This window comes from Ovis canadensis, chromosome 21 (assembly GCF_042477335.2).
Source record: "Ovis canadensis isolate MfBH-ARS-UI-01 breed Bighorn chromosome 21, ARS-UI_OviCan_v2, whole genome shotgun sequence".
Lineage (NCBI taxonomy): Eukaryota > Metazoa > Chordata > Mammalia > Artiodactyla > Bovidae > Ovis > Ovis canadensis.
In genome coordinates, this window is record NC_091265.1 from 54,424,500 (window position 1) to 54,435,395 (window position 10,896).

Consider the following 10,896-nt stretch of genomic DNA (forward strand, 5'->3'; position numbering starts at 1 on the left):
ATCCACTGGGGCAAATACTTACCAAGTGGAACTGGAAAGGACAGAGGAGGCATATGTGGCAGAGAGCTGGTAACTGGGGTGTGGGAACAAGAGGGAACCAACTCTGCATGAAGTATCTCTCCCAAAATTCCCTAGAGGAGAAGCCCAGTGATAAGATCATCTGAGATGGGATGAAGAGTGTCTATTTCATTATGGCTTATAATTCTTCTGAATGAGGAGGTAGTGAAGTTGGTGGGTCATCACAAACTCTTCCATGGCCTAGAGTATCTGCCAGTCACTATCCTTGGGGCTGCCTCTCCCCAGCTTCAGTCATGTAGTTCTGGAAGTAATTGACAATCATGTGTGCAGCTGGGTCAGGGCCAGAGACCATGTGAAGTCAGTAATAAGACCCCATTTCCCTGCCAGGATGGCTGATCTGCAGGTGTATATGGACCTGAGGTGGGTCATTCATATTACACTCTTGAACTCTGATGTCTGCAATCTTCTTTCCTTACTAGGTGATGCCTTTGGGATTTAAAACCCTAGGGCAGGTAGCTTGGACTCCTTCACTAGGTGTAGAAGCCTTAAGGAAGAAAGTTGCCAGGCTAAGACCATCAAAAATCAGGAAAGGGAAAGAGGGAAGGTGAGAAAAAATTGATGACTTCTGATTTCTTAGGTCCAATCACTGAGATCTTTGTATTTGCTCTGATTCTTGTGTCCTGGATTCATTCCCAGAATCATTTCAATGAGTCTCCCTTTTCCTTGAAGCCAGTTGGAGTAGGGCTCCTCTCCATTTTGATTAAGACTTGGCTCTAGATCCTTCACTCCCAGACACAAACAGAGGCAACCATTTGTATCCACACCATTAAGAGTGAAACCCTTTATTCTTTACTGAGAATAGGGTGTGCAGACCACCAAATACAGTTTACCAGCATCCTGGGCAGCAGTACCCAAAGTGTGAGTGAGTGTGTGTTAGGAGTGGCCTTACTGATAACTGAACAACTTCAAGCATTTACAATGCCCGTGCCAGGCCAATCCTGTCATTTCCTCGATCAAAGACTGAGAAATACAGCCTCAGGAAGACATCACCCAGGATCCAGGTCTCTGTAGATGAACTCACTTTGTTCTCTTCAAAGGTTGTGCAGCAGTGGCCTCTAGAATCCTGGGGGCACAGAGACACACACCAGGTCAGCATGAGCCCTTACTGGTGACTCTCCCCAATATCCAGACCCAGCACAATTCTTTGTTTTATTTCCCTCTTTTGGTAAATATCAAGGGGTTTTCTTAGCAGCAGGTGATATGAGAGTTCATCCAGAACCAAAGAGACTGAAGACGTGTTGTCATGAAGAAGGGTGTGGTGAGTGGAGGACTGGGAGATGGGGAAACAGAGGAATGAAAAACAACAAAGTCCTCCTGTAGCACGTAAGGAACTATATTCAGTATTCAGTTATAAACCACATGAAAAAGAATTAGAAAAAAAAATATTTCTATGTGTATAACTGAGTCACACTGCTGTGCAGGAGAACTTAATGCAACACTGAAGATTAGCCACACTTCAATATAATTATTTAGAAAAGAACAAGTGTGTCCATAGCTCTCCTCACTCCCTGTTTCTTTTCTTCTGACTCCTGCTCTTTGTTTTCTCTGCAGAGAATGCTGGTTCTCCTCCTGCGTCTGCATAATCCATGCTTTATTAAAAGCTTTATTTTGTGTTGGAGTATAGCTGACTAACAATATCCTCAGTTTCAGGTAGACAGTAAAGGGACTCAACCGTATGTATCCGTGTATCCTGGTCCCAAAGACACTCCTCCCATCCAGGCTGTCATTTAACTGAGCGGAGTTCCTTGTGCTACACAGCAACTCATTGTGGTTATCCATCTTAAATAGAGCAGTGCCCACAACACTTTCTTGAAGACTTAACTCAGGAACTCTGAGAAGCTGCATTCGGCTCACACTCACCCTTTTTGGCCATTCCAGGCTTGGGTGAGTAAAGTACTCTGGTTCCCCATCCCCACTTGTCAGTCCTCATCACCCCTACTAAGTCCCCAGTGCTCCAGTGCAGACCACCTTGAGATGCCATTTGCATGGAATCCAGTGCAGTTTTGCCCAGCACCAAGCAACCCTCCATATGGCTCAATGAGTTTGTGGTTTTAGAATTCCTAAAATTCCCACTCTTCCTCACAGCCTTCTTTGAGCCCATCAGCCTGCTCTGAACTCTCGCAGGGAGCTGACATGAAGCCTTCACCTGGTGCCGGGCCTGAGTAGTTACTGTGCACCCTTTATTCACCTTAGTATTCAACATCACACAGATTGGTTGGGTACCCCAACTCACAAAGGAGGCACCTGGCCAGAGCAAGGGGAAGATATAGCCGAGAACTAGGCTGACCATGTAATTTATCATCCAAACCAGGAAAACTGTGAGAAGGGAAGGGAGACTGTTAACTTATGCTGGGAAATCACACTGGGCCTGTCTCCAGCCATTCTTCTTGTAACATGGCCTGTTTCAGGGACTGCTGGAGCTGAATTTCATGTTCTTGCACCTAAGAGTTCAGATTGAATTGAAGCTCTTATTGGACTGTGGACCCTAGTTTTCCCCTCTCCCTGACTCCCAACATGCCAGCATGATATGGCATCTCCACATTTATTTCTGGAAGATCAATGTCCCACATGGCCCTTTACTCTCAGGTGACTGGATTTGTGTGAGGCACTGGCCTAGCCACAGGACTCTGCAGAATCTGCAATAGTGTGACATGGCCTCCAGAAGGCGCCCTCTTCCCAGCAGCAGCCCAAGGGTTCCTGCAAGCTCCAGTTTGAGAACCAACCCTCAGTATTGTCCCCTCACCTTGAGGATGTAGGCTTGAGCTGGCACTGGGTAGTTGATGCCATTGATGGTGAAGATAATAGAGGGCAGGGTATTGACCACAGAACATGAAACGTAGTGCTGTTAGAGAGAGAGAGGGGAGAGGTTGGCCCTGGAGATCCTTCTTGTGTGTGGAAACTGGGAGTGATGCTGGGGCATGACCCTTCACCTGGGAACCCCGTTGCCTGGCACCAATGAGCTTCTGTATGTTATTGACCAGTGTACTTGGGCCTTGAATCAATGATGTCCTGGTGTCAAATTCAGCGTCGCAGCCGCCAGAACAAGCAATAACCTTTCTTTTCATGGAGATGCTGAGAGACAATGGAAGAAAGCGGGCATCAAGGTCACTCTGAGTCTCCCAGAGTTGCCCCCTTCCCAACTGTCACCTAAACAGTGCTTCGTCTCTTGCCCTCATTTCCTTTGCTCTAGTCACAGCACCTTTCCTGACATCCTCGAATGAAGTACTTGAATACACCAGGATATTTTGTACCTTGACACAAGCTGATCTTTCTTCCTAGAAGACTCCACTCCACTCCGACTAGCAAATTTCTTCTCATCTTCCAGATTACACCTTAACTATATTGTCTTTGGGAAGTCTTTCCCCCGGTGTTTATCAGTCTCCTGTCTTGGTCACTCTCTGTAGACCCTCCCTCATGTCTGCTGCTGCTGCTGCTGCTAACTCACTTCAATCGTGTTCAACTCTGTGCAACCTCATAGAGGGCAGCCCACCAGGCTCCACCGACCCTGGGATTTTCCAGGCAAGAGTACTAGAGTGGGTTGCAATTGCCTTCTCCTCCTCATGTCTAGCATGTACCAATGTCACAATTCACTATGTGGGCGAGTCACTTCATGTACATCTGCCTTCTTAGATGTGAGGGCGAGTTTTATTCTCCTTGCCTCCCTAAAGTGCCTGGCACACCGTGGACGCCCAATGCTTGTCTGTTGAATGAGACAATGAAGACTGAGAAAACAATAAGAAACCTCCAGAGAGCTGTATCTGGTGGGGAACATATAATGGGTCACACAGATTGAAGATGTAAATTCGCAGGGGCAGCAGATTCTCATAGTAGGGGGAGAGGTGGGCTCCTCTGGGAGAAGGTGTCTCCCAGCACTGCTCCTACAACCAGCTCAGACCCTGAGACCCTGGCCAGGAAACACATGACTAGCCCACAGAAACTTTTGTCTGAGGGTATCACACAGAATCCTGTCAGTTATGCCTATTGTCTTCAGGTCACTGCTGGATCCCATGCCCAAGAATGTGGGGTGTCTTTTTATCAGTTGCTTTCATGTCTTAAGACTGCAGCCAACCTCCCTCCACTGCTAGGTAGCTGCTCCCAAAGAAGATCAGTTTTCCCCATTTTCTCAGGACTGTCCCTGTTTTAAAATGACATTTATCTGTACTGAGAACTTCCTATATCCTCTGTAGCCCTGTACAGTTGATCATCTTATCATAACTGGCTTATCATATCAGGCTGGAGAAATTCTCCCTGATGCTCTGTTCAGCACACTGTAGAGCTCTCTCACCATGCTCCCCACCCCAAAGGGCAGTGAGTGCAGCACTCTCCCAGCAGCACAGACCTGTCTTTACCCTTTCAGGACTCTGGTCAGAGCCTTGCTCAGAAGGCCTGGGGATTATGAACCCATGGGTTCTTTGTGTATCTATGGGCTTGTGTGTTTGTGTGTGTGTGTGTTTGTATGTGTCTCTGTGTGTGCTTGTGTGTCTCTGACTAGCTATGCCTGTTTCTATGTGTCTCTGTGTATTTATGTTTATATGTGTCTGCTTGAGTGTTTCCATGTGTCTGTGTGTCTGTGTCGTTGCGGGTGGTGTATATGTGTGTGTGACTGTGTGTCTGAGAATGCATTTGTGTGTGTCTGCCTGTGTCCATGAAAATTAGTGGGAACATCACTTGGGCTGATCCTCAGAGGGAAAGGCTTACCAGTCCATGTGTACAGTCCAGCCGCCCACTTGGATCAATGGTACCCAGTTGAGCTCTCCCTTGTAGTAGCGTTGGTCCACCCCACCAAACATCACCACACTGCCCTCCTGTTTGTATCTGTAGAGACAAGTAGGGGGAGGATCCTTGGGAGACAGTAACAACACCACTGTCTGAGAGCTGTGCTTGTCTACCCATCAAAGCCCTAATAAGGTCCCCATGTGCAGATGCAGAAATCAAGGCTAGGAGCAATTGAGATCCAGAGTGAGATCTGTTACTGTCTCATGAGTGGCACAGAGGAGGTGAGAAGCCAAATCACTTGGCTGGGCTCCAGCCACTATGTCTTCTGAAGATTCTCTGGAACCCTAGAGACCTGAGTGCTCAGACATCCTCAGAGGATAGGGTGGTGAAACGTTTGGCTTTCCCCTCGTCCACTTTGCCATTTTTCAGGAAAATCAAGGCCTGAGACTTCTAAGGGTTTGGGTTCAGTTCACACAGATTTGGCTCCACTGGCCTGTGACATCTACTGTTTAAAGGGCCCCACACTCAGAAGGGACCCCACCTCTGTTCTCCCTGTCTTAAAATGACTAATATTTCTTGAACAAGGGGTCTCACACTTTTGTGTCCCACACTTTCATTTCTCACTGGCTCCTACCAATTGTGTAGCTGATCCTGGGCTCCCAGTGGAATGCTAATGAGGAAGGAAAGATATCAACCATCCTTCTCCTTCCTTCCTTATCAAATTCATAAGCAAATCATATTGCCTTTTCCTTCAACTTGTTTCCTGTTGCCTTCCATTAGCCTTCCTACTCACTCACTCCCCTAGACCATCTTATTTGTCTTGAGTCCAGGAGTAGAGTTGGGTTCCAATAAAATTTTATTTATAAAAGCCAGGGGTGAAGCCAGTTGGGCCCTGGGGCCATAGTTATCTGCTTTAAATAATCTCTCAGGATACTTCTTTATCAAGTGTTCTACAATTTTTCGTGCAACTGACAGCATCTTATAGCTAATTTGGAGAAAGGGATTGTCCATCTCAGACTTACTTGCTCAAGTAGAAGGCAAAAACAGGCTCAGAAATGGCACCTTGATTCTTCAGGTTGTCAACGATGGGGATGGCTCCAGCAGAGGATATGTTTGGGTAGTTCAAGCCCAAGATGCCATCAAAAGGTATGTCCTCAAACCCGTATTCCACTAGGCTTAGACCAAACAGCTGATCAGTGCTTACAAGGTCACCAATCTGTGCGAGAGAAGAGTGTTGCCACTTACAGATATGTGAAGTGGGGCTAGGAATGTGTAGGGGTGCATTGCCATTAGATCCTCAGAGAAGAATTGAGGCTGGGCTCTGTCCTTGGTGGCCCACAGATGGTTAGATAAAGCTGGGAGGGAAATTTGGGTTCCATTTGAGAGACACTGTGAATTTTAAAACATCCTGCCCCTCTGTGAGTCAAATTGGCCTCCTGGTTTCTGTACAGGTGGCAAGACCAAGAGTCAAGCCAGGTCCCACTGGTGCCACTTTATGGACGAAACAATTGAGAGCAAGATAGCCTAGTCTTTGGCATCACTGTGACTTAATGGCAGGAATGGACTGCATTCTCTGTAATGTACTCTGGATTCTGCATCTGTCTAGGAAGACAGAAGCCAAAAACACAGTCTTGTTTGCAGGGTTCTATGAAATTATTGCCTTGGGAATTCACTTTTAGGGATATGTGTATATTTCTGTGAGTGCGTATGAGAGAGAAAGAGAGAGAGGGGGACAACTCAAATATTTTAGGGGAGGCAGGCCATAGGTTTATTAGACTCTCAGGGGTCCTCTAGCATGAGAAATCATTTATCAGGCCCCTCGACTTCTCAGGCCCCCAGTTTCCCACTCTGGATACCTGAAGCCCCTGACTGCCCCCAGGGTCCACAGATCAGTTTTATCCTGTCTCCAAACACCCCGCAGCAACTTCAGTCCTGAAAAGCCAGCTTAACTCCACCTTTTACCACATGTGTGCCCTCAACAAGGCCCTTGCTGTATGCACCTCAGTTTTCTCATATGGGTCCTGAGCTAATTAGAGTAACTGCTGTGAGGGGTCATTGCAGGATTAAACCAGTTATTACCTGAAAGTGCCTGGAATAGTCTGTGAATATAAAAGTGGGTGTTTTTATCCCTTCTTCTTGCTCCCAGCAAAATGAACCTTGAAATGCTCATGGGCAGAGGAGTTGCAAGTCCAAACCTCAAGCAACTCTCTGGGTTAGCTAATCTGTTTGCTCATGTTCACCACGGACCCTGTCTCCCCAGAGACATGACCCTGTGGATAAGATGGCCAATATCTATGGGAGTTAGGCTAGAAAGGGTCCTGCCAGATGGTCCTGCATCTGTTTTGCAATCAGTGGTCACTCCATAGCCAGTCCTGACTGAGCATTTGTTACACTGTTACCCGAACTGTGTCACGAACAACAATTCCTTTAATTCTCCCAGATCCGTAGGTTATCCTGCAGATCTTATCTGTAAGCCGGAGGGTGGAAGACTGAAGATGTCTGAACCTAACGCGTTTAGCTGTAGACACAAGAGGTGAGTGTCATCAGGTGCCAAGGGTGGGAACAGGGTGGCAGGGCAGGTGAAAGATGGTCCCGGTAGGGGGTGTCCATACTCACAACAGGTTGAGCTCTTGCAAAAGACAGAGGGCACCCACAAAAAAGATGAGCCTGTGTCAAAGAGAACCTGGAATTCCTGAGGGGGTGTTCCAATGGTGATGTTACCCACGTAGAGCATCTACAGGGAGAAGGAGGGAGTGGTTTAGTGCAGAACAGGCTACCCTCTATTCCCACACTGCTGCTTCCCTCTGGGTGTCACATATCTTTTGAGATCACTTTCTAACCACCGTGCAGCTCACAGACTTTGGTCACAGACATATCTTCATTTGATATATTTTTTCCTGTGCTACATTTTATGCAGGATATTGATTCTATCACCAGGCGTTGAAGTGGTACCTCCTGCATGGGAAGCCCAGAGGCATAACCACTGGACCTCCAGGACCGCTGGACACCCAGGGAAGTCCTGGTGCCTTCATTTGAGAAGCTCTGTCATCTCTTCAAACCCAGACTTCACACCCGCTTCTCTAAGAGGTCCTTCTTGATCAACCCCAGCCACTCCCTCTAAACTCAGACCACACCCAATCAACAGCACACAGCTGACCCTTTCATTTGACGTATATTTACTCTTTGCCTGTCTCTCAGGCTGGCATGGGCATTTTTGAAGATATCTTGAACACAAAATAAGCCCTTTTTCTAATCTAAAAACAGAAACCAAAATGATTCTTATGGCCATACTCAGAATACAGGTTCAGTAACTTTTTGCTGCTGTCGTTCTTGCATCTGTGGAAACTGAATTCTTCTACCTGGGGATTCACAATTGCTTTGCAGATGGTTCTACCTTTTGATCAGTGATGGTTCACTTTTAATCTATAACTGAGTGGCTCACTTACTTTGGAAGGAACTATTACTCTCAAACTAATGACATATCTTTGACTCAGAAATGGATGTTTACTTGCCACCAAGTAATTGCCAGGCCCAGTCACAAAGACCAACAGTTGAGGAGAGAGTGCCTTCTCCTCTGGGTGGGGTGCCTCTTTTCCAGTGTCTCTGCCTCCTGCAGGAACCCCAACCCCAACATCCCACCTCGCACCTCCAGATGAGCCCCAGTGCTAGGCTAGAGCACCAGGAGGCTCTGTGGAGCACCATCCTCCCAAAATACTCACATCCATGATGTTCCTCAGTGGGAAAGTAGTTAGATTTGAGCCACAAAAAGAAATCTGGGACAGTCTACAAGCATGCTCCTTCAGGAAATTGTTCAGCATGTTTTTTCCACTGACGGTATTTCTCATGGTCTTCACTCTCCTTAGAGGTATTCTTTCACCGAGCATTTGACAAAGAAAACAAAGAAGATGCTACAATTAGCTGTCAGTGTTAAGGTATAACTGTCATTGTAACAGCCCTGTGTATTTTTTAGTGATATTTATGAGGCACATTATTATCAGAATGTTATGCATATACCATGGCAAAGACATAGACTTCAATACAGGTTCTGTTCTGCAATCTTGGGTAAGATACATGACAATGTGTTGTCTTAATCTCCCCTTTGGTAAAATGGTGGAATGTAACAATACAAACCCTCCAAATAGAATATATTGGAAATAAGTGAAGTGATGCATATAAGGTATCTGATAAATAGGAAGTCTCAACAATGACAGCCATTAGCATTGCTGTTGCCATCCCACTCATTCTTTTCATAGAACCTCAAGGAAGGAGGTAGAAAGGGGACTCTTATCCTCTTTTACAAGGGAGCAATTTGAAATGCAAGAGGTTTCTGAGTGAGCTGTGATCACACTGCTTGTCCAATATAAAACAGTGCAAAAAGTGTATCTTTCTCCAAGTTGAAAGAGAAGAGAGAGTTGAAAGAAGAATCCAAGATATAGGGAACAAGTAAGGGAAATACAGGGGCTTGAGAAGGAAGGAGGAGTCAAATGAAAAATTAAAAGAAAACAACAAAAAGAGAAACACTCCCAGTGACTTCCAAAGAGATGGAGAGAAAAATGACAATGATACAGAGAGGCAGACATAGACTAGGGAAAAAGAGGACATGTTGAAGAAAATGTAGAAAAGTGCTACTCCACAGTACCACATTGACATCTGCTTAGACTATGCAACTGACTGAATCCCAAGATTTGTGCAACCTAAATCTACACCAAGACCTTGGGATCCACAGTTCCTATAGCAAATTACTTATTCATAATAAAGAGTTGAACTTTAAGACTCTTAGGGAAATATTTCGTTACCTTTTAAACCTGATGGGTGGAGGAATAATCATATGGAAAGAAAAATCTGAGAAAGGAATATGATGTGGCTTACAGTCCCCATACTTACTTGACTATGAAATCTGAGAAGGCCACCAGCACGAGGAGCACAAGCCACTTCATGTTTCTTTCCTGGCTCCAAGTAATCAGGGAACTTTGGGTTTGTAGCATGTAGTGGTGACTAGGAGCCCCTAGTTATATATGCTCTGATCTACCCTACTTTTCCCCTTAAGGCCACTAAAAGATCTGAAGAAAACACAAAGGTCTCGATAAAATCTTTACCTTCATCACTGTCCTTGGCGAATGGCCTTTGAAGCTTTTCGGAATACAGAGAAATGAACTGCAATCTCTTCTTTGAAGCTTGGCTGGAAAATCAAACTGATCTGCATGGACATCTAAGATGATGGAGAACCTTGCCTATTTGGAGAAAAAACTGATAAGAAAATCATGAAAATTGATACTATGGGCAATGCTCAACACTCATCTTTTCATGTCATCTTCCTTGACAGTTCATGAGATATGCATTGTTGTCTTTGTTGGAGAGGAGATTGCTAGGAGGATAAGTTGTTAAATGGCAAACTGAAGACTTCAGGGACAGCCCAGGGACATACAACTGGCTTTAGGTAGTGGGTCTAATGGCAGACATCAGAGGCACCTATGATGCCAGGCTGCATCAAAGATTTAGGGCAGAGCAGTACTTCAATTGCATGGTTTCAGTATTGGAAGAAATGTCATATGCATCCACAAGATATTTTATAGCATCCAACAGCTGTACAAGGAAGAACTGTGTGCTACGTTGTAGATTAAAAGCTTCAAAGTCAAAGTTGATAAGACAAAAATAGTCTTTATCTCAAGAGAGCAAAAAGTCTAGTTCTCACAAATTCATGGCCCGAGGAGGCAGGAGATATGATACTAGGACTAGGTGGCCCTGTTGGAATCTGGGCAACACAGGCCTTACCACTGGGTGCAGCTTTTCCTCCACTTCAACCTTGCTGGAAAGCAGGCCAGTTGGCCATGTTTTCAAGAGAATCAGAAGTTTGGATATTTATGTACAATCCACTGATTTTAATGTTAGAAACTAATATTTTTCCCAGAAAAAACACTGGGAATGAAATCTCCACAGCAATATGTTGGAATCAGCCCTCAGTCTCCGCAGATTTTTGTTTCTGTCCTAGAGTTGGGAGTGCAGTGGGGACAGAGAAGAATTTAATTATTGTTGGTTGATTTAAAAAGAGACTGAATACATACTAAACATGCTGACTCATTGGAAAAGATCCTGATATTAGGA

The 10,896-nt window shown here is 45.4% G+C and overlaps 1 protein-coding gene across 1 annotated transcript; it reads right to left on the reverse strand.

The window, feature by feature from the left end:
• Window positions 1-991: 991 nt before the first annotated feature.
• On the reverse strand, window positions 992-9,731 carry LOC138427330 (pregnancy-associated glycoprotein 1-like). The gene is made up of 9 exons (XM_069566683.2): window positions 9,679-9,731; window positions 8,514-8,664; window positions 7,411-7,528; window positions 7,194-7,312; window positions 5,817-6,010; window positions 4,777-4,893; window positions 3,009-3,150; window positions 2,822-2,920; window positions 992-1,141 (listed from the first exon to the last, which is right to left on the reverse strand). The coding sequence occupies exons 1-9, from the start codon at window positions 9,729-9,731 to the stop codon at window positions 992-994; spliced, it is 1,143 nt and encodes a 380-aa protein (XP_069422784.2).
• Window positions 9,732-10,896: the final 1,165 nt, after the last annotated feature.